This window comes from Anser anser (assembly GCF_964211835.1).
Source record: "Anser anser genome assembly, chromosome: 3".
NCBI lineage: Eukaryota > Metazoa > Chordata > Aves > Anseriformes > Anatidae > Anser > Anser anser.
Window position 1 is genome coordinate 114,064,839 of NC_139722.1, and position 20,808 is coordinate 114,085,646.

The window sequence follows — 20,808 nt, forward strand, 5'->3', positions numbered from 1 at the left end:
TGCTAATTTCCCAGGGGCAGGCAAGTAGGACTGCTGGCTCTCATCTTTCCCATAAGTTATCTTTATGAATCACTCCAGATCCTGCAGCTCCCAGTTACAACTCCCCATTTCATCTTCGACACAGGAGCAATGCCCTTAGGAAGATAAGCACCTCGCTGCTGGGAACCTTCAAGCAATCCCTGCTTCTCGACAGTCAAAGGCGCACTGTGAGCGATCCATTACTCAGAGCTGGTATGGCATTAACGCGAAGTGCCGCCAGCACGCGAGGAACAAAGTCAGTATTTACTCCTCGAGATCAATCAGCAGCCACAGAGGCTCGGAGGCAGGCAGTAATAAGCTGTGGTGTGCTTTTTGGGCAAGCGGCCAAAGGCGCACCTGCTGCATGCAGCCGTAGCTCCCAGCGTGCGCCCTTGCAAGCCCCAAGACAGGGCAGCCAGGGAGATTTCACCACCATGTAAGAACCCTGGGAGAGGGGAGCAAAGGCAGGTCAGGGCACTTCAGCATGTGAGTGCAGCTGGAAAGCCCTCAAGAGTGATCAGAGCTGTGGCTCTGTGAAAAGGTCACAGATGTTTCAGCAGCAAGGCTCAGCTGAGCAGCATACAGGATACAGAAATGAAAAGAAGCAAGGGGAGCTCGAGAGGAAACATCCCTCCACACGAGCACCAGCCATAGCTCATTCCTGCCTTCCTGGTGCCTGTAGACCATGTCCTGCCCCAGCTGTTCCCAGAGTCCTTTTAAATGTTCAGCCACAAGAATGAATAGCTTGAACAATTTTTACTTTGAAGAAATGCAAAGGCAGAGAAAGCCTCCCTGAGAGGTTCGCTTGGTATGAGTGAATGTGGATACATTGCTCCAAATAAGCAATTTTTTTTGAAGTTCGTGTGATTTGGGGCAAAGCTAGTTTGATGCTTTGTATTTGACAAGGTATCTATGAAGCCAAGCTAAGCTCACACAAACTCAAGTGAGCGCATTGCTTCGGCAGTAACCATGCAGTGCACTGGTATATTGGCTGCTGTAATTAAGAAATGTGTAGAAATATATTAGAGAAAAAAGGGTACATGTAAAAGGAATGCTTTTCCAGAGTTTTCCAGAGCAAGCTGCCAGATACCACAACACAACATTTTGCCACAGTAAGGGAAAACAAAACCTCGCAATGACCAGAAAACAACCATTTCAGTTCCAGCAGGGAGACATTTGTCTCTTGGTTTTGCCCATGTCTCTAATAATTCTTTGTGACTGGTCAGAAGCAAATGCAACAAAAGTGACAAGTGTGACTTAAGTTCTATCTAATCTAAATCTCATCTGCTAACCTCAGTTTCTTTCAACCTAGAAGTTCCTGAGAGAAAGAGTAGAGCATAAAGAGTTGTGAATGTATGAGCCACAAACCTCAAAGAATTGCAGTAACAGCACTCTTGAGCGCTGCTGCTCATCCGCACACTCATCTTGTCACCGACTTGAAAGAGTGTTCCCTCATATTCATTAGTTATTAGCAGATAGCTTCAGTGGCTTTTCTAGGAGAACAAGGACTTGTCCTCCTTACACCTGCCATCCAGGGGTTTTTCCATGGAGTCTATCAAGTTACACAAATTCACCCTCCTGCAGCCTTTAGAGTAGGCTATTTCACTTCCAATTGCTGTCTTCACTTCTCCTAGAAGAGATTCTGGAATCTTCCATGATGGTAGGATCTCAGTTTGGAATTACATTCAAGTTTCCAACAACCTGCTCCTCCCAAAAGGCTCTGTTCACCATTCTTCTTATTGGGAAAAACGCATCCTGAACACCTCACATACACTCTTCATTTAAAAACATCAGCCTGCCCTTCACCTGACTGGACTATACCCTCTACACAGTGAGGCTGCAAGCATCATCTGCGCAACCTTTTTCACCAGCTTTTTTCCCCGCCGCTCAAAATGCACTACACATTATTACAACTATAGACAGTCTCTAGCATGCCTGTGCCTCCCACACTGAAACTACGCAAGTTCAATTAACACTTAGTTTCCATGCAGTAAAATTTCTGTGCAACTTCTTTCATGAAACCACAGAAAGATGAAAGTTACCATTCCTGAAGCCAACCCAAGAATGTTTATTTTTAAAACAAGGTATTACAAAAAGATTTCACATTCAGGACATTCCAATTCTCAATCACTTTGCAAGATAAATGCTTATTTTCGTGACCGTTTGTGCTCTATGAGCAACACAACAAGTCTGTTCCGAAGGAACTTTATTTCCTTTGCATATGACTTGCAAAATAAGTCCTTCAGCCTTTTGCGTAAAACTCCTAAAGAAGGCAGGCTATGGCAATTCGGTATGTTTAGCATGCTGTCAAAGAACTCTTTCCACACTTCAGCATTGGCAAGCCTGAAAGGAACAACAACCAAAAAAAGCATCAAAAAAGGTTTAAGTCTAAACTGTTAAAATACTGTTTCCTGTATTTACCCGTTCCCGCCCCATCTACAGGTTGGAGCAACTGCAGACCATCATGTAACAGAACAGTTTCTGTTGTGGCATGCTGCTTAGTGAACCAGAGGGATTTTTCCTCCTTCTAGGCAGCAAGAAGCCAAGGATGCTATGCAATTCACCACATCCACTGCCAAAAGGCTTCCTGTACTTTAGTCAGTAAGTTCTGTGAGGCAGCTCCTGTGCATTAAACCCGTGTGTTTTAGAGCACTGAGAGGTAAAGGCAAACAATGCCAAAAGCTGTGACAGAAACTACTACCAGGTTTGAGGTTAACGATATCTTCCTATAGATGGGAGTTTTGGAAAAGATTTGACACCAACCTTCTGAAGGAACCTTCAGGCTTCCAGACACCATTTTCATTCTTCACTTGCATGTAGGTACCAAAGAGCATGCAGTAGACCGTTGCTGCTATGCCGAAGTAATCTGTCTAAAAGTATACGCAAGTTCCATATTAACAATGCATACCCGAACCACTAAAAATTAGCAAAAAAACTCAGAACAAAAAAGAAGCAAAAACCACACTCCTTGGAGCCAACAGAGCAAGCTCCATAAGAGGGTTCAGGATCATGCTCCTGGAGCACTGAGCTGAATCTACAGAACCAGTGCAAAAGTCTAATATTTCTGTAATTCATCTACTCATATGCTTAATGTATGCATTAAGCTCCAAATATTCAGGCTGTCTCTACAACCTCATACCTGGTAGTTCCACGGTTTCTGTGTCAGCATTTCAATACACTGGAACCCAGATGTTTCACACCTTGCAGTAAACGCGGTTCCTTCAGGAAAGAGTTTCATATCTATACTCTGTCCCAAGTCAATGAGCGTCAAGCCATGAGAGAGGCCATCTATGTCACACGTATCATTATCCAGAAACCTTCAACCAAGACGAGAAGCAGCGATTCGATAAGCATCAAGACTATAATAACATGATATGCTGACACCACATGTAGCAAAATGAAATACTCGCCTTTCTCCAAGTAGGAGGTTATCAGGTTTAATGTCACCATGGATGATTTTGCAGCTGTGGAGCTCTTCTACCATATAAAGAATTTTTACAGCGAAATAGATTACAAGTGCTTGAGGCATCACCTTTTCAGGAATTTTTTTGTAAATGTTTATGGCATTCTGTGTACGAAACAAAGATAGGGAAGAACCATCAGCTACACAAAAAACAACTCAATATGGATCACGTACCCATGTTGATAAGTACAGACTGTGTTCACAATGAAGTTCCATAAAGCGAAGAGACTTCTGTATACTGCAAGGCAACAGCACTCAGAAAGGGACACAGACGTTCAGGGCACAAGTTGAGCACACTTACCAGCAATGTTCCATAGTTGTAGAGCTCACCAACTAAAATGCTTCCATTTTGAAAAAAATGAGCAGAATAAAAGTGGATGTAAAGATGGCGTATACTTGGATCGAGTCTTTCTACCAGTTGGGTTGCTATGTAGAACTCCCAAGGATTGGCAGGCTTCTGGACCTGTAACCAAAAAGGTAATGTACTAGGTATATCTGTTATTTTTTTTTTATATACCTAGTAAATAAAAAAAAGCAGAAGTTCTCAGCTTTTTTCTTAAACTTCAGACTCAAGTTCCTGAACACTTTTCTCTTTGATCAAATAAAATACTTACATCTCAAGTAGTTAACCTCAGGTCAATCTACCCAACAAATAATTCTCTTGAATCACTAATTCAACTACATGCCACAGTTCCATTGTGGCTTATATGCTCTTTAATGCTATTTAAAGTGTTAGACTTTTGCAACATCGATGTTTCAGCCTCCTGCTGGCAACATATGCTTTAAGGGAAGTTTTATGATGAGTTCCAAAGAGAAGAGCCTTTCTGATTCTTCTCCCTAACACTAAATGCCTGATGTTCAAAAAGAAGCTTCTGAAACATTACTTTTAGCTACCAGAAAACTTCCAGTTAAGGTATTATAAATAAAATATGTATTTGTTGGAAGATTGAAACGATGCAGAGGAGATCCACAAAAAGATTCCAAAGGTAGGAAAAACAGATTTGAAGAGGGTTAGGGTGTCAACTCAATCACACAGCCACCTTTCAGCCAGGCTGTAATAAGTGCACATGGGATTTCAGCCAACAGCAGATGCAGGGCTGCATGATCGAGTGTAATCCTCTTGGGCTAAACTGACCTTGCAGTTGTACAGACTTTCTTTTTGGCAGTAGTTCTGATGAAAGCACATCCTATCATCTGTTGCTCATTCCTGCACTGAAGCAGGCTGCAGAAGGGGAAAGCAGGGAGGGAGCTGCTCAATCTACAACCTCCATCTAGACAAGCTCGCTTGTTAAGAAAACTGCACCCTAGAGGCATCACCCAGCAGAGTATACGACAGCCAGCAGCCACCAAACAGGCTGGCTGCACAAAGCACAAAAATGCTTGCGGAAAGCTAGCAGGCATGCATCTGGAAGCAAGTGTCCCTTTCACTGTGACCCAACAGTAAGAGCAGTTTTATCATTAATTCACACACAGTTTAGTTTGCTGTGGACTAAGCGCATTTCACACAAATAGCTCCATTTGCTCAGCTGAGAAAGATGCCCTAAAGACTAAGAATTATAGCCAGGCTACCTATGACTATGTTATAAAAAGAAGATCAAGAGGAAGTTCTGGCAGGTGGATAAAAGACTTCCCATGTAGAATGCGTCGGACATTACAGCACACAAACTGAACAAGGCTTTGAGGATAGTCCAGTATGCTTTATTACATATTTATAAATAAACCTCAGCAAAATCCATCCGGGGAGGTGTCAGATTCCAGAATTTTCCAGCAGAACTATTCTGAATCAACACTACTTACCTTGAATGTTACTTTCTGATTGTTCCTAGGGTTACTGGCATCCAGAAGGGAAGCCTGATAGACTTGAGCAAAAGCTCCTTCTCCAACCAAGCAGTCCACATGGAATGAGCTAGAACCTTTATGAGATGGAAAAAAAAGGAGATTAACACCACAAAGTCCTGCTTGCAAGCTTCGCAGATGAGACTTCAATACTTGGGGGAGGGATTGGGGGGGTTAGAAGCACCAGCCATAAACAAATTGTTGCTTTAACCCTAGTGCTAGTCTTTCTCTACTTGCTCTTCTTGCTAGCCATGCTTTCCATAAAAGCGAGCCTGCAATCACTGAAGAGAACAAGAGTACTATGAAGTGCCATACACTAAAATCAGTGTTTCTATTTTAGTCCAACTCCCTGGAAGTAATCAAATTCTAAAGTGCATTCCTTAAAATGTAAACACTAATGTTTAAGCCATAGAAGTATGTTGCAATTACTGTCATACAGATTTTGCTGACAGAGGACTGTTGCTGTTCTATACAAAGTGTAAGAATTGTGTCACAAATTACCAGGAAAGAAAAACTAGGAAAAGTATCTTTGTTCCTACCTCAGAATACCTAAACAAAAATAGCTAGGTTCTGATTTCAAACAGCAAACAAAAAGGTCTAATTTCAAATTTGAGGTTTAGATAATCTCGAAGCTATTTGGATATATGCATAAGTAAACTGGATTTGAAAAAATACTTCAGGAGTTCCCAGAAAAACCTGCAACAAGTGCTTCAAAATGAAATGTATCAAGTAGCTCTTACCCAAGGGGAGTTCAGCCTTCAGTTTGATGGTTGGAAGAGCAGATTTCCATTCAAAACAGTTGTCATAGGTATTGAGTGGTTTAGGAAGCTCTGATAAGAATTTGCAAATCAATTCCTTATCCCATGGGTTCTCAACAAGGACTTCACAGAAAGAAGAACAATATTTAAGCTATAAGAAAAGTGTCATTTCAAAGAAGCAGCACACACACTTACATTTAAATGAGTATAATTGATTCACACTTGTCCTCCCTCCTATCTTGTACGTAGCAGTGATCTCCTGGCAGGAGCCACAAGACACTTTGCTTACTACGGTGACCACCCGCATACTGGAACAAAGTACTGCTCCAGTCTCAAACTTCACAGAAGAAAACCGTAGTACCTGAAGCTCTACCAGTCCTGGCTGTCCTGTCCTGCTCAGTTCCAGACAGCTTGTCAAGGGAATTCTTGTCCACCCCAACAGATGAATATTCAGCTCTACTAGTGGCAGTCTGCTCACGTAATTTGTGAGAAGCAGCTGTAGCAATAACATTTCCTTGATGCTCTCCTTGTTCTGCAATGTGTTCAAGAGCAGGGCTACATCTTTAAAACAAAATAATATTAACTGACAGTACTGCCATGACATTTTGACATCTTCAATAAGCCACAAGTACATCACACATCCATGCTTGCAACCTTTGCCATAACCATAAGAACTCTGGGCGTGGTTATCCATACAACAAGAATGGCCTCCATATGCTATCTACATCTTTTACTTCAAGCAGCGATTAAATCTGTTCAAAAACAACAGAGCTTAGCAGACTTACCAGCATTTCATATTTGCTCATGATTACTTTATGCATTTACTCTTCAATAATGCCTGCAGACTTTTCTGACAAAACCTTCTGTAGAACATCTTGGCTCTCTAGATTAAAGCTACCTCACACCTAGCAGCTCAGCAGAACTGCTTTAACCTCTATATCCATATATACTGAGTAATGCATCCTGTGACAGGAAGAATGCTGGCAGAATCAACAAGGTGACCTTTGCCTTCAAATGCACATCATATGTTCTCGATCATCTCTATGGAATCATTCAACACGTCTATTCTCACACTCGAGTGTGAGATGTATGTTACAGAAAAGGTACTGCTGAGCCTCCCAAGGAAACTGTTACACAAGGCTCTATGGGGAGGTCACGTTAACACCAATTCATTAACTGCAGCAGTTCAGTTATTGCAAGTCAGGCATTTTCCAAATGTCTATTTCACCCACATGCCTTGCAAACACTGCTTCTCCAAATGTAGCAGTAGTGCTACCAACTAGCGGTTATTGCCACCCCCCAGGGGCAAAAAGAGATTTAAAAGAATCGGTACAATTGTTCAAGCACTTGATACCCATACAGTGTGACAAAAAATTAAATCATAGGAGCATTTTCAGGGACATAATCACCACGCCCAGGTTCATGCAACTTCACAGGGTAACTGTTTAGCATACATCTTCGCAAGCTTATTCAAATATGTTAGCTCTAGATTGCTTGGAAAACTTGCACCAAGAGCAGCACAGCAGAGCTGCCTATGCTGGCATAAATTTGCATCGCAACCTGAAGTCTTGAAAAATCTCAGCAAGTCAATGCTATACCTTAGCTTCTTAGTTTTTGCCTGTCTGTGCAGTTCTTCAGAAAACTCCAAATCCATTTGCAGCACGTCATCCCCGGGAGCTGAACAAAGGGAGTAGCAACAATAGCACATGCTTATTTTCCCAAAAGACAAGCACATTTAGAGTATTATTACCAACACAAGAAGGGTAGAGTCACACTGCAGATGTGGAAGTTGCTAATGTATCACAAGAGCAAGCATCGAACAAACTTATTTTAAAACATACAAAAAAAGACAACAGCTTGATTTCTTCTGGGAAGAGTATTCCAAGACAGAAAGAGGGGCAGACAAGCATAAGGGTCTTCACTGAAGGGGATGATGCCTGGACTTCAGTCAGTTGAACTCTCTGCAACTCTGAGAACTCTGCAACAGCTCAGAACAGTCATTTGACAGCACAGTCAAAGGCTCCCTTGTCCCTTGCCACCTTCTCTTTTTCATCCCCAGTTAAAGAAATTCTTGGAAAGCTTAAGTGCTGGGCCTGCCCATGCTCCCAGAAGCTGTTCTGCACCAAGTTTGCATTCAGAAGTTGCAGCAGCACAGCCATACCTACACTGTATTTGGCAAGGCCCGCAAGGTAAGTAGGGCATAGAAATAGTTACACAGCATTGAATTAGATGCTCTGAACCTGAAGTATTCATTATTTTACCTTTGTCCTCCAAAGCTCGTCGTGAATGTGCTGACAGGTAATTAAATGGTGTTGATACAAGCTGGGCAGCTCGTGCAAAGTCTCTTGTGTTGTTTGGACTGGCAGCTAATGTTTTATTACTACATGGTACATTCCACACCGTATAATCATCCCTCAAGAACTCTGGTGTCCCTGTTTCTTCCTAGACAGAAAAATAAACACACAGATTTAAGCCATCAAAACTGTCCTGTCAGACCTGCACTGTAACATACTAGCAGCCTCCAGTCTCAGTAATGCAGAGTCTGAATGTGTCAATTATTAGAAAAATAAAGGAAAGCCAACATAGCCTAAATCACAGGCTTATATAGTTTTGTGTCAGACTTGCATGTTGGCAATAATCAGTTCCACAGCAAAATGTTAGACATCAAAAAATTGTCATAGGAGAATCTGAAGAAGCTTCTCACTTGCATCCAAGCAGCCTGAAGTTTCATGCATCTCCTTGGCTATGAAAATTGTCAGGTGGTTAGCACAACTTCAAGTCTTTCTCGCTCCCTCTCCCTGTCCTTCCTCCCCTACAGAGATGCCAAATCAACACCAACTGCGGTCAGATCTGTTCTAGGAATAGAAGTCTCCACTATTAAGCTCCTAGAATTTTTATGAAAATTAACAAGTGAAAAAGCTCATCCCACTGTCAGTGAACAGAAAGGGGTACCTAGGCTTTAATAAGATATCATTTGTAGGACTGTTGAAGGACTGGGACAGAAGAAACATAACTACCTAACCCGTCGTCAAGGCTAATTCTTGCAATAAGATCAAACACTCACTTCTGTACAGTCAGTCAAGGGACGTTGTCCAATAGTTCTGGGCTCTTCTGACTTCTTTTTACGCTGTGGGATTCTGACAAAACAGGTAGTTTAGAATAACTTCCCTAGAAACCTTCCAAGGCAGACTGATCATAACAAAGACTTGATGGTTTTATTTATTTAAAGAAAACCATTTGTGGATACTAAGAGAAGTTGCAGTAGCTCAAGAAACAAGCTATCCTCAGTTGTCCAGAAAATTAAGCATCTTAAGCACACTGTCCAAACAGGAAAGTTGCACAATTCTACAGAGAAGCAACTACAGCTTTCTCATGCCACTTCCCCACAGCTGCTACTGATTTTATTCAAGCCAATCCTCATATTGCAAATACAGTCATAGCAAAATTATATGGAATAGAATCAATCCTATATGTAATTCTTAATAAACAGCTCTGTTGCTTTTTTCTCCTTACCTGCTGTTCTCTTTTTCATTCTCATCTTCAAAGATAGAAAACATAGGCACGACAGGGGCAGCAACCTTAACTTTCAAGGTTCCATCAGGCTCTTAAAATAAGAGATCACTGATTGTCACACAGTGAAGATTATATAAACTGCCACATTTTTCCCCTAACCAAGCAGCTGAGGGGCTTGAAGTTGTACCTTTTCTTTTAGGATACTGCACAATCATTTTTGGTCAGGCACAGACACGCTATAGTGAGGAACCCCTTAGAAGTAAGATACTTGTTTTGAAGAAGGTCAGTGGCTTGATAAATTGGTTAGTTTTGGCACATATGGACTTGAAATAGATATACTAACTTATTTTCTTGTAAAGCCTGGATAGAAACTTTAAAAAAGAAAAGAAAGTGAAGCAGATAAACAAGGTAAACATGCAAGTGCTTAAAGCCGGAGTAAGAGATACAGTCATGGCTATATCCAGGAGCATCCTCAGAACTACTGCTCAACTGGTCTTTCCTATAAATGCTTGGAAATGGGGAAGATTTTTCCATCTCAGAAAACCAAGAGTGGCCAGGAATACAGAAGCTTCCTTGGCTGCATCTGACCTGTTGTGAAATGTCCCTGAGCTCACTGTTGTAAGCCACTGCCCAGCTTTCAGACTTAACTGTTACTGATAAGCTGACAATTCAGACTAATGCCTAGCTTGCAAAACGACTTAGAAACAAAGCTTTACTCATATCAAGTATCAGCTGTGCACTTTTCAAAGTCAGGTTTTAAATACTGCAGAAGTGTCTACAGAGAAGCAACATTTAATGAGGACATTAATAGGCTGCTAGCAGTAAAGTACTTCTGCCTGTGCTGTTCTGACTGCGCATCAACATTTAGAACTTGTCAATAAATTAAATACACTACTGGGTTACGAAATTACTTCTTCACTTTACACTGACTCACACAACTACTTGCTTCAAAATTATAGGGAACAGTGGTAGGAGTAAGCAGGAAACATAGAAGTGAAATATTGAGGACTAAAAAAAAGCCAAAAAAGTACATACCCCTTTTTCTACAGAAGACCTCAAATTGCTCCTCACTTTCTTCAAGAGATTGTTCAGGTGAGAAGGGTGTTTGAAACACATCCATTAGAAATCCTAGAAATAGAAAAGAAAAATACATGAATGCCACCCAATAAAAAAAAAAACAGTTTCTCCGCTCTGTAATAGTTGAATTGAATGATTCTTATGATTTATCAAATGCCAGTGATCTATTATTCCTTATTCTTGCATTTAAACACTCCAGATAACTAAGCAGGAAGATTAGACTTAACCAATGCATATGTACTGGTGCCATGAATTTTTCTCTTTAAAAAAAAAGTCACACTCTCAAAGATGAGATTTTGGGTTCTTCTAAAGGAGAAAGTTCTCCTTTATTTTTTAGGGATTTGGATAACTATTGCATACCACAAGCTTTTTGGTTTTTCTTTTTACAGATTTATATTCAGCAGCGGCTGTTTGCTACGTAGTAGTAGATAGCAGGCTTACTACCAAAAAAGAAGAACATGGAAGAAGCACACAAAAGGAACAGAATAACTTCTGGGTGCTAACACTCTACATCTGATATCGGAAAAAAGTTGCAATTTCCATTATGGGATTTTGAAAAATCAGCGTTTAGAATTGATAATGCTCATCCTATAAAACAAAAAGCTTTTGCATACGGCACTCTGGTTTGAACTCTGGGGGAAGGTTAATGTCAACGAGAGTCAAGTTATTAACTTCCTATCATTCTTCGACTTTAGTCTGTTGAAAGTCATCATTTCAGAAACAAGAGTCACTGACAGTACAGACAAGCTCAGCTGAACATGCTGCCCAAAGCAGCCTAGCAGGTGTGTCACCAGTGACTTATTCAGAATTTGACAACATGTGGCTGCTGGGATGTTCGTAAGGCTGTTATTTCTTGAGCTGAGTTTTACCGCCCCTGTCTTGGAAGAATATGGTCAAAGTGTTGGGTCACCAAGTCGACTGCAAAAGAAGAGTACCAATACCATTAATTTTATTTTCCTCTTTGAATGGTGTAAATGCTTATTGCTAGATAGCCTCATTGTATATTCAGCTCCACGAAAGTTACCAGGCAAGATCCCATTAATTCCAGTGAAACTAGCATATTATTCCAGATGCCTACCCAATGCTTCTTTGGTATGAACTGTAGGTGAAGGCTGCACTTTGAATGGCGTTGCCTGTGTTGCTCCTCCGAGGGAGGTATTTGGTGTAGCTTGAGAAGCATTTCCAGAAGCAAAGGAAGAATTTCCAACTCGAGATGCTAGAAAAGAAAACAGAGAGATCATTTCTAAACTAGCCTGGGATTGTTTATCAACATTTCAGTAGCCAGCAAAATGTTAGCAAGAGAAGTAAACAAGAGGAGTAGCAGAATGACAACCCAGAATTTTGGGAGAGCAGATTTTGGCTTGTTCAGTGATCTGCTTGTTCCCAAGGGAGACTGCCCTGAAGGGCAGAATGGACCTTGTACAGCTGGGTGGCCTTTGAGGACATCACTCTCAATTCATAGGAGCAATCCATTCTGACACAGTCAAGCAGGAAAGAAGCCAGTGAAGACAAAGAACTCCTGACCGAGCTCAAACCAAAAAGGAATTGCACAGAAAGTGGAAACAGGGACCAGCTACATGAAAGGGATACTGAGACACTGCCCAAACATGCAGGGATGGAGTCAGGAAAGTCAAAAAGCTTAACTAGGGTTGGAACTAGTGAGAGATGTGGCAACAATGGTTTCTTGTACAAAAAAAAAGAACCAGGAAAAATAAGGAAACAGAATCCACTGCTCAGAAGGGTAAGGGACCTAGCAAAAGATGACATGGAAAAGGATGTTTTGCCCACATTCTTACTCTAAGGTCTGCCCCTAAGTCCCTAAAGGTTCTGGCAGAAACTAGGGGAAGGAAGCATTATGTCAGAGACCTCAAGAGTTCCCAGCCAGCCAAGGTTAATTCACACAGTGGTAGTGAAGTAGAAACAGCCTGTAAGCGCTAACAGTTTAAAACTGGAAGGGATTAGTGGATCTTATAGTCTGTTTCCCTCTGTATTACAGGTCACTGTTTCAGCCAGGTTACTGCTGTATTAAGTTTCAGCATTTTAGTCTCATATCTCTGCCACATCACCTCTTTAGGAAGACAAAACACGCTCCCAGTAACCTGAGGAAAATCCCCTCCCAAGGGCAAATCATCATTTAGCCACTAGGAAGATAGCCTCCCAAAACAAACAGCAAAAGGGTCATCTTCCCTGGAAAGCAGTGGTCCACTAAAACCAATATCTACTGGTGGCAACTGTGCCCAGTCACTGATGTCTGAAAACGCATAGTCAGTAAGAGTCAACTAGCAGAGTATTAAAACTCAGACAAATTCCTTTGAAGTTAAAAACATAATATTTCATCTTGGTCATCTAAATGCAGAACTGTAAGTAGTAATGGAAGCTCAAGAAATCATACAATTCACTTGCTGCTCCTACGTCATATGTATCCCACATAATCTCACGTATACATCCACCACACTTCTGGAAAAAATATAATGAAGATCCAGAATCCTACTACAGATGAAATAGGCGATCTTGCTTTAAAAGCAAAATTTCTAGGTTGTTTTTACAATTAATTTGGGAAGGAATTTCAATAGTTAAGTGTTCTTTGTAGTTATCAGAGAAAATTATGTCTTATTCAAAAGGGAATGGAAATGCAAATACTGAAATAGCGCCATCCCACACATTTGGTGTGAGACAATGAGGCATCAGGTAGAGCTACGTGATAAAGTCCTGTACGCATTTATGTTGAATATTCAAGAACTTTCAAGTAAGATGGTCTTGGTCTACCAAAACTGAAAAGCTATGTGCTATTCAACTCCCGCCAGTGAAGTCATATCAGCTGCATTGGTCTTGTCAAGAGTTAGTTTATTACCTTCCTTCACGTCCACACAAGTAGTTAGTCCAGTGGATCTCTTTTTAGAGTGCCTTCAAATGAAAGATTAAAAACCATTAGAGCTTGAAATAAATGCCTTTCTTCTAAATTAATTTTTTTTTTTTTTTTTAAAGTTCAGCTTCAGTTCAGGACTTAATAACAACGCACTTTAAGCAGTAAAAGGTCCTTTCTCAGCTTAGAACAAAGGAAACATCTCAGAAATGACAACCAGGGATCCTGCTTTTTCCACACAAAGGACACATAAATGAAGTCAAAGAACTTTTAGAAAATTATTATATCTCCCCTGGGCCCCCAGGTTTCTCACACAGTTGCCAATAGACACAAAACCCGAAAGGCAGCAGAGTCCTTTAAAAAAGATAAAATGCAGGCATTAAATATTCTTGGATACAGTTTGCCTCCAAGTAATTCCCTTATGTAAGTGAATGACAACTGCTTCTGTTTCACCTTGTCAGTCAAACCTACTCAGACACACCCATTTTGCCAACCTAGCTTTCTCCCTCCCACCTCCCAATTGTTTCATGCATTAGCTCTGCCACACAAGCCAAAGTGCGGAAGATAAATAAAAGCACTTTTTTCTTCTCCAGAGACATTTGCAGCCAAGTTGTAACATCTGGTATCTGCATGAACTAAGCACATTGTTATTTATTTCGGGCATGCCAGGGACACAAATGCTGAATAATCACTTTGGTTATGCAATGAATTTGTTCTTAGTTATTACAACTAAAACATGGGGTGAAAAGAATTAAAGATTGAAATAAGGATCATACGTTATAAGAGTTTGATCTGTCTAAACACTGGTTTCCACAGGCTAGTTCAGATTTTTTTCAGAAGAGTAAAAACCCTTTCTTCAAGTTAATTTTTAAGTAAAGTGTAACTACAGAAGACTGCACAATTTGTAAAGCAAGAATCGAACTGTTTATACGTACTGTTCTCCAGTGCTCCAATTAAAAGTCGAGTCAGGGCGCACCTGCTCCTGAGCTGGAGCACTGTTGAATGGAGGGTGTAACAAACTCTTCTGGACTTCTCCAAGTTCTTGCTGAGTTTTGAGTATGTCCTTTTCATACGTTGCTTCCAACAACAAGGAAGATTTCATCTGGTGGCCAACTGGGTTCACGGACTTCAGTGTAAGAGCATTTGATGACAAAGTGCTTGACTGAAGCTGGTCTGGCACCAGCCCTTGGAGGGTTTGCAGACCTGAGCTTTGACAAGATGCCATCCATTCCTGCTGCAGAGCTGCGCTGGGTGCTACATGTGGATATATCTTTAGAGACGAAAAACATTATTTTACCCTCAAAAACCCACACACATATATAAACATTACCATTTACCCTTTTATTTTGCATAACTAGAATAGCTTATCGTGCTTAAGAGAACTTTCACATGTAACTAAAACTAGATCACAGAGAAGCAAAACCAATCTTTGAGGTTTCACAATTAAAAATGTTTCATCATGTATTTAAGGTTATGCCGGGTATCTATACTAGTCAGATATTGCAACCTCAACTTCCAGATTTGGTTAACACACTGCTTGTGTTATCATCTAAAGCGCAGCTAAATTTTACGTGGAGAGTTCAAGAGGACTGCTCCTATTTATCATAGCCCATACTCACCAACGGCTTATTTTGTTCAGCTAATGTTGTAGATGCTGGTTCCAGTCTAGTTTCCTCCAAACTCTTGGTGAGCTGAGTGAGCTGTTCCAGCTTCTGCTGCAGGGCTTGCAGTTCAAGGACAGCTGACTCTTTTCTTCTTATGGAATCCCTCTCTTCTTCTCCTAATGAGGGAACGTCAACATTAAGTAAACCAGATATTAAATAAAACGATGAAAAGGGACAGCTACACAACACTATCTCAACACTAGCCTGGACACCAGCAGCAGCCCTAATGCTTTTAAAGGAGTTCTCACAGGCCAGGATACCTCTCACCTAAGTTGCACTTAGAGTGCCAGCCTCAGTGCTCCTACTGCAAGCATGCTCACGGCTCTCATCTTCAGCACAAAAGAACACTAAACTCTGAAAAATTCTACCAAAGCAACCCTTTGGTAACATTTGAGTGGAGATGGAGCCTGCTGTCCCTGAAGGGAGAGCTGTCCCTGCTGGGAATTATCGTACATAACTACCGCAAATAACAAAAAATCCACCCAAACACTTGTTTTAAAATATGCATTTAGAAATACAATTGTAAGCATACTCTGGGCTCTGATTACAGCCTACAAACAAAGAAACAAAGATATTCTTCATCTTGAATTATAGGTATCAGCTGGTAAGCAGATAGCCACAGCTACAACTCACATCAGGGTAACTAGTACTGCTAAGAGCTGTCTGCACTTGCCTGCAATTTCCTCAGAAGGAACAACACTTTTTAAGAAAATTTAGGCTTCAAAAGACAAAACCAAAAGATGAGCTTAAAATCTAAATACCAGCATCATGACAGTTCTGGAATTAAGTCCTTGAAGTGTTTGAAGACAACTTAACACCATTACACGTCAGTCATTTGGTCTGTTTACTAACGTTTCCCAGCTTACCACAGCCTGTTTTTGTACAGAGATGATAACCTGGGCTTTGAGAAAGTTTTCAGGCTACAGAGCTTGAAAAGACATGAATACAGACAGGTGCTACTTTTCCAAGAACATGAGAATGTTTTTGAAATAGCTAGGTGGAAGGAGAAGAATACCGCGTTCTTTCTGTCTTCTGAGGCGCTCGTATTTCTTGAAGTATCGCTTGGCTCTGAGCTCCTCAAATGAAAGTTCAGAGCCTTCACATATGAGCAGGTTTTTATTATACATCGCAACCTGCTCACATTCAACAGCAGCTGACGATGACTTAGGAAGAACTTCAGATTTGGAGAGGTATGTCACGTACTTTCTGTGAGGAAAAATAAAAAAAGTTCAAGTTTGTTGGATTTGTTCTGGGGAGTATGTTATTTTTTCCCAAAAGCAAGGCCCCCTCCCCTCTTTCTTTCTCCCCTTTTTTTAAACTTACACTTCTCTTTCACCAGAAGAGCAGGACTGAGTACCAGCACAATCAGGACCCTAAAGTTGTGGGGTAGGGAGAAAGAAATCCAGCATTATATTTAACCATCCATTTTGATGGGACTAGCAATCAGGAAGTCCCTAATATTAAATTCTGATTGAAGAGATGACAATTCAGGCCATGAGCATAGCAAGAACGAACAGATCAGGAGAAGTATACAAGTGATCACAGCCTGAGGAAGCTCGTCCTGAAGAATTAGCTGTATAAGAGTCTGCTGTTATCACTGAGAATTTTTGGAAGATGAGCAAGATCCCAGAGGATCCAGACAAAAGGATATACTTGTGGAAACTGCAGTCCTCAGAAGGATTCTGGGACTAGTTGAACAGGCATTTTCTATTCCCCAAAAAACAGGAATGTAATTTCTAGATCACGTGGGTTTGTAAAGAACAGATTGGATGGCCCCCTCCGATTTCTTTCTTTGACAAGCTATCCAATTTCAGGGGTATGGAGGCAGGCAAGAGGTCTAAGAAGCTTTAAGCTCTATTCCATCATCCATGACACCTTTTAGTATTTGCAGGCAATACCAAACTGAAAGAGTCACAAGCACTTTAGAAAATGGGACAAAGTTGAGAAAGCTGACATATTTCCTACCCACAGTCTTTCAGTCTTAAATTTCACACACCCCCCGTTCACCTTTCATCTTGTAGTGTCAGAAAAGCTGCAAAGAAATTTAACTAGCTTTGTCAAACCTCAGAACTACAGTGCTGCATTCTGGTACTTATCTAAGACGGGTTAGAACTAATATGGCTTCATTTTTGGTTTTATTGTGGGGAAGGGGGTGGAGGAAGAGGACTATGGAGTGACACAATTTGGGCTGTGAAGTTAACTAAAACTTCCACAAGGTACGAAGAGAACCTCAGCTGGAACTTGCTACAGACAGACATGGCAAGCTACAGAGTGCTCTACTGACATTCCCCCACAGAGGGGCTCAGGAGCCACGAGTGTGTCATCTCCTAATAATTTCCCATCATCAGCAGACTAACTTCTACACAAAGCCACCATCTCACTGAGGACCGTTTTGGAAGTTTCTCTTCTTCCTCTGACATTATCTTTTATTTATTCTTCAATAGCATATAAAAGTAGTGGCATGGAAATTCAGTGTAGATGATACTCAATCGTGACGACAAAATACTATTTATAGTACTATCCCTGCAAAGAACACTAACTAGCTGGACGAATCACTCCTTGCCTGGGATACTGGAAACGTGTTGAGTGACTAACAGCTCTTTCCCCATACTTGTGAAACAAACTATTTCTACGAAGATGTGATGCTTAGAGCCTAAAATCCATCAGCAACATTTCTAAGATGTGGAAGATATTGTTAGAATATTTTAACATTTTTATTCAATCAAGCTCTTTAACCTAAAACTTATGCAAGGGTCCCACAGTCTTCCCCATGCTAATTCATTTCTCAAGTTTGTTACCTGATTATTGCAAGTATATGCTGGATCGTTAAGATTCGTAACACCTTTTTGAGGAGACATTTGATTTGCAGCATGTGAAGTTTGAAGTGGTTTTATAACAGCAGCACCTGGGACAGATTACACAGGCTTGCATTAACGAGTAGAAATCTTTTTCTCATGTATGAATTTTTACTTACAACTTTAAGCATTGGAAAACTTCTACTTTATGTTTTGAATACACTTAAGAATTTTTAATACAACCAGGAAAACAGTAAAAAAACAGTTTCTACAGGAAACATATTACACTTTGTAATCATTCAACCAGCTCTGGAACTTAACAGAAGCTCTCAGTTGCATCTTCTACAGTGCATATTATTACTTCTTTACACTCAAAGAAAATGCTGCTATCATTTGCAGTATCAATGATAGAAGACCCAGCTACCATCTATGTCTGGTAAGGAGCACGAGCTCGTCACCAAACTTAACTTTTAAGTTTTGTTATTAAAATATTGTTGCTCTAAATAATTAATTCCCTAATTTTAGAGCTGTTATTCACATTCTTTATTTTGATTGTTCACATTCCTAATTATAGGAATATTCTCATATTGAAATTCTAACATCTCAGCCTTCAGCTGCTTTACTGAAACAAACCTCTGCTGAATGTTTTAACACTGTAGCTAGAATAGAATCAATACAGCAGGTTCCCCACATAGAGCTGTGTTAATCCCACTTAGACATAGGAAGGGTTAAGAGAAAGGAAGCATGAAACAGCTTCCTTCACAATGACAAAACCCACTGATCAAGGGAAGAGATTCATCCAATTGAGGTACAGTTCACAGGCAGATTATCTGTAGCCTCACCTTGCAGAGGAGGATTCTGAGGATTGTAATTCTGCAGCCAGCTAAATTGCAAGAAACATCAGTCATTATCATTAAGTCACCTGTCCCCCATTCCTCCCCATCCACCCCCAGAAACCTTGCACAGTCCTCATGCCTAGAAATCAAACACTAGGATACCCACGTTACTTACAGGACATATTATTGAGCATATCCTAGCAGTTTTACATTCTAAAACGCAAAACAACTCCACAATAGGCAGCAAGAGATGAAAATCATCTTGTTTATCATCAGCTGAGGGAATATATCTCACGATAAGCAACTAACAAAGTTCACACTCAATAAATCCAAGATGTGCTTTAATTTGGACCTATTCAACAAAAAATAGACAAAAGAATCAACCAGTTTCAGGATTTTCTTTCTGAGCCCTACTTCACTCAAGGCACTGTGGTACAGGCTTTCTCAGTACACCCTTCAAAATAGACAACACGTACTGAACAGCAAAAAGGCTGTTAAGGTCCTTAAGCTTATACCCACCTTCCACAAAAATAATCATTAGTGTATATATGCTCTGTGCTATAGCAGAGGTAGACAAGAAAAAAAAACAACAACCAAGCACTACCTAATAGCTCTGTAAGTAAAAGATGTATCAGAATTACCAGTACAGCTGTTCCAAGTCCTCTCGTGGTTGTGCCTGGTTGTGAAATCCTTTTTGAAGGACAGCTATCGCACACTGCGCGTTGCCCTCATTTACCAGCTGCTGAGCCCAAGCGATATAGAAAGCAGAGGCATTTGCACCAACTCCCTGTCCATACAGGTAGTCAAAGTACTCAGAAGGAGAGGTGATGAACTCTGCCTGCACAAGACAAAGACACATAACCCATAAGCACTTTCAAGAGCATCCAAGGAAATTACAGGAGTAAAAAACTAACAATTTCTTACTTTCCACGTTAAGAAAGCTTCATTTTTTAAAGATAGAAACAGCTAGTAAACATTTTTCATGAGCTAAGCAGCTTAACAAGAAAGCTTTTAAAAAGGAACGTGCTGCCCTTCAGCAAGACTAAAAAGTTCTGAGTTCTTAGATCAACACATTTGTACCCCACGCCGTCTCCCTGAGGGCTCCTTTTCCTCTCACGGCCCTGTCCAGGCTTGGCTAATCTGCACCGGAGGCGCGGAACGGGACAAATGGCTGTTCCAGGCCGTTTCAGAACGCACAGCGCCAGGTTACAGGCAGCAGGCAGCCTGGGCGGCTCCTCTCCTCCGCACGGCTGGAAGGGGACAGGCTGGAGCCGCAAAGCTGCCCGGCGGTGGTGCAGCCGCACCTTCGGGGGGTGAGCACCGCCGCAGCCCGCACCTACCAGCTTCAGGCAGTAGCCGACGAACCTGGGGTCCCGGCGGTACCTCCCGTCCGGCAGGAACGCCGCCACCAGCCGCTCCAGGAGGCTGGGCAGCCGTGCTCGCCGCTCCGGGGCGGGCAGGCAGCCCTCCAGCCACCGCGCGTACCTGCGGGGGGACGGGCGGGGCCGGGTCAGGCACCGCCAAACGCCTCGGCCCGGCCCGGCCCGGCCCCGCGCACCCACCTGTCCCACGGCTCCAGCGGGTCGCTGCCGACGTAGCTCCGGAGCTGAGCCTCCAGGCTCCTGCGGGGCGGGACGTTAGGGGCTGGGGGGTACCGGGAGCCCCCCCCCCGGCCCCGTGAGGCGCCCCCCGGCCCCCCTCCGGCGGCCCCCGGCCCCCTCAGCCCCCCGGCCGTCCCCTCACCGCCCGCCCGCTTCCATGTCGCCGCCGCCGCCACACCAACCGCCGCCGATTCAAACCGGGCGCGCACGCGCACCAAGACCCCGCGCCGCCTCTCCATTGGCCGTCCCCCGCCGCCAATCGCTGAGCGGCCCTTTCGCTCCGCCCACCACAGGCCACGCCCCCCTCCCCGTGGCGCCGGCGGGAAGCGCCCCCAGCCGAACCCAGCGCCCCCCCCCCTCGACTGTCATCAGTGAGCCAGGGCC

The 20,808-nt window shown here is 42.2% G+C and overlaps 1 protein-coding gene across 2 annotated transcripts; it reads right to left on the reverse strand.

The window, feature by feature from the left end:
- Nucleotides 1-2,062: 2,062 nt before the first annotated feature.
- BUB1 (BUB1 mitotic checkpoint serine/threonine kinase) lies at nt 2,063-20,660 on the reverse strand. Of its 2 annotated transcripts, XM_083829680.1 has the most exons (25): nt 20,567-20,660; nt 20,386-20,445; nt 20,164-20,308; nt 19,465-19,661; nt 18,830-18,870; nt 17,991-18,097; nt 16,516-16,565; nt 16,208-16,398; nt 15,148-15,308; nt 14,464-14,798; nt 13,517-13,569; nt 11,744-11,881; nt 10,624-10,716; nt 9,589-9,679; nt 9,140-9,212; nt 8,337-8,517; nt 7,674-7,752; nt 6,437-6,636; nt 6,058-6,198; nt 5,279-5,394; nt 3,783-3,944; nt 3,429-3,586; nt 3,158-3,335; nt 2,782-2,888; nt 2,063-2,361 (listed from the first exon to the last, which is right to left on the reverse strand). In XM_083829680.1, the coding sequence occupies exons 1-25, from the start codon at nt 20,581-20,583 to the stop codon at nt 2,166-2,168; spliced, it is 3,270 nt and encodes a 1,089-aa protein (XP_083685806.1). In that variant the 5' UTR covers nt 20,584-20,660; the 3' UTR covers nt 2,063-2,165. The 2 variants fall into 2 exon arrangements, with proteins under 2 accessions (XP_083685806.1, XP_083685807.1); XM_083829681.1 differs by lacking the exons at nt 19,465-19,661; nt 20,164-20,308; nt 20,386-20,445; nt 20,567-20,660 and adding an exon at nt 18,999-19,089.
- Nucleotides 20,661-20,808: the final 148 nt, after the last annotated feature.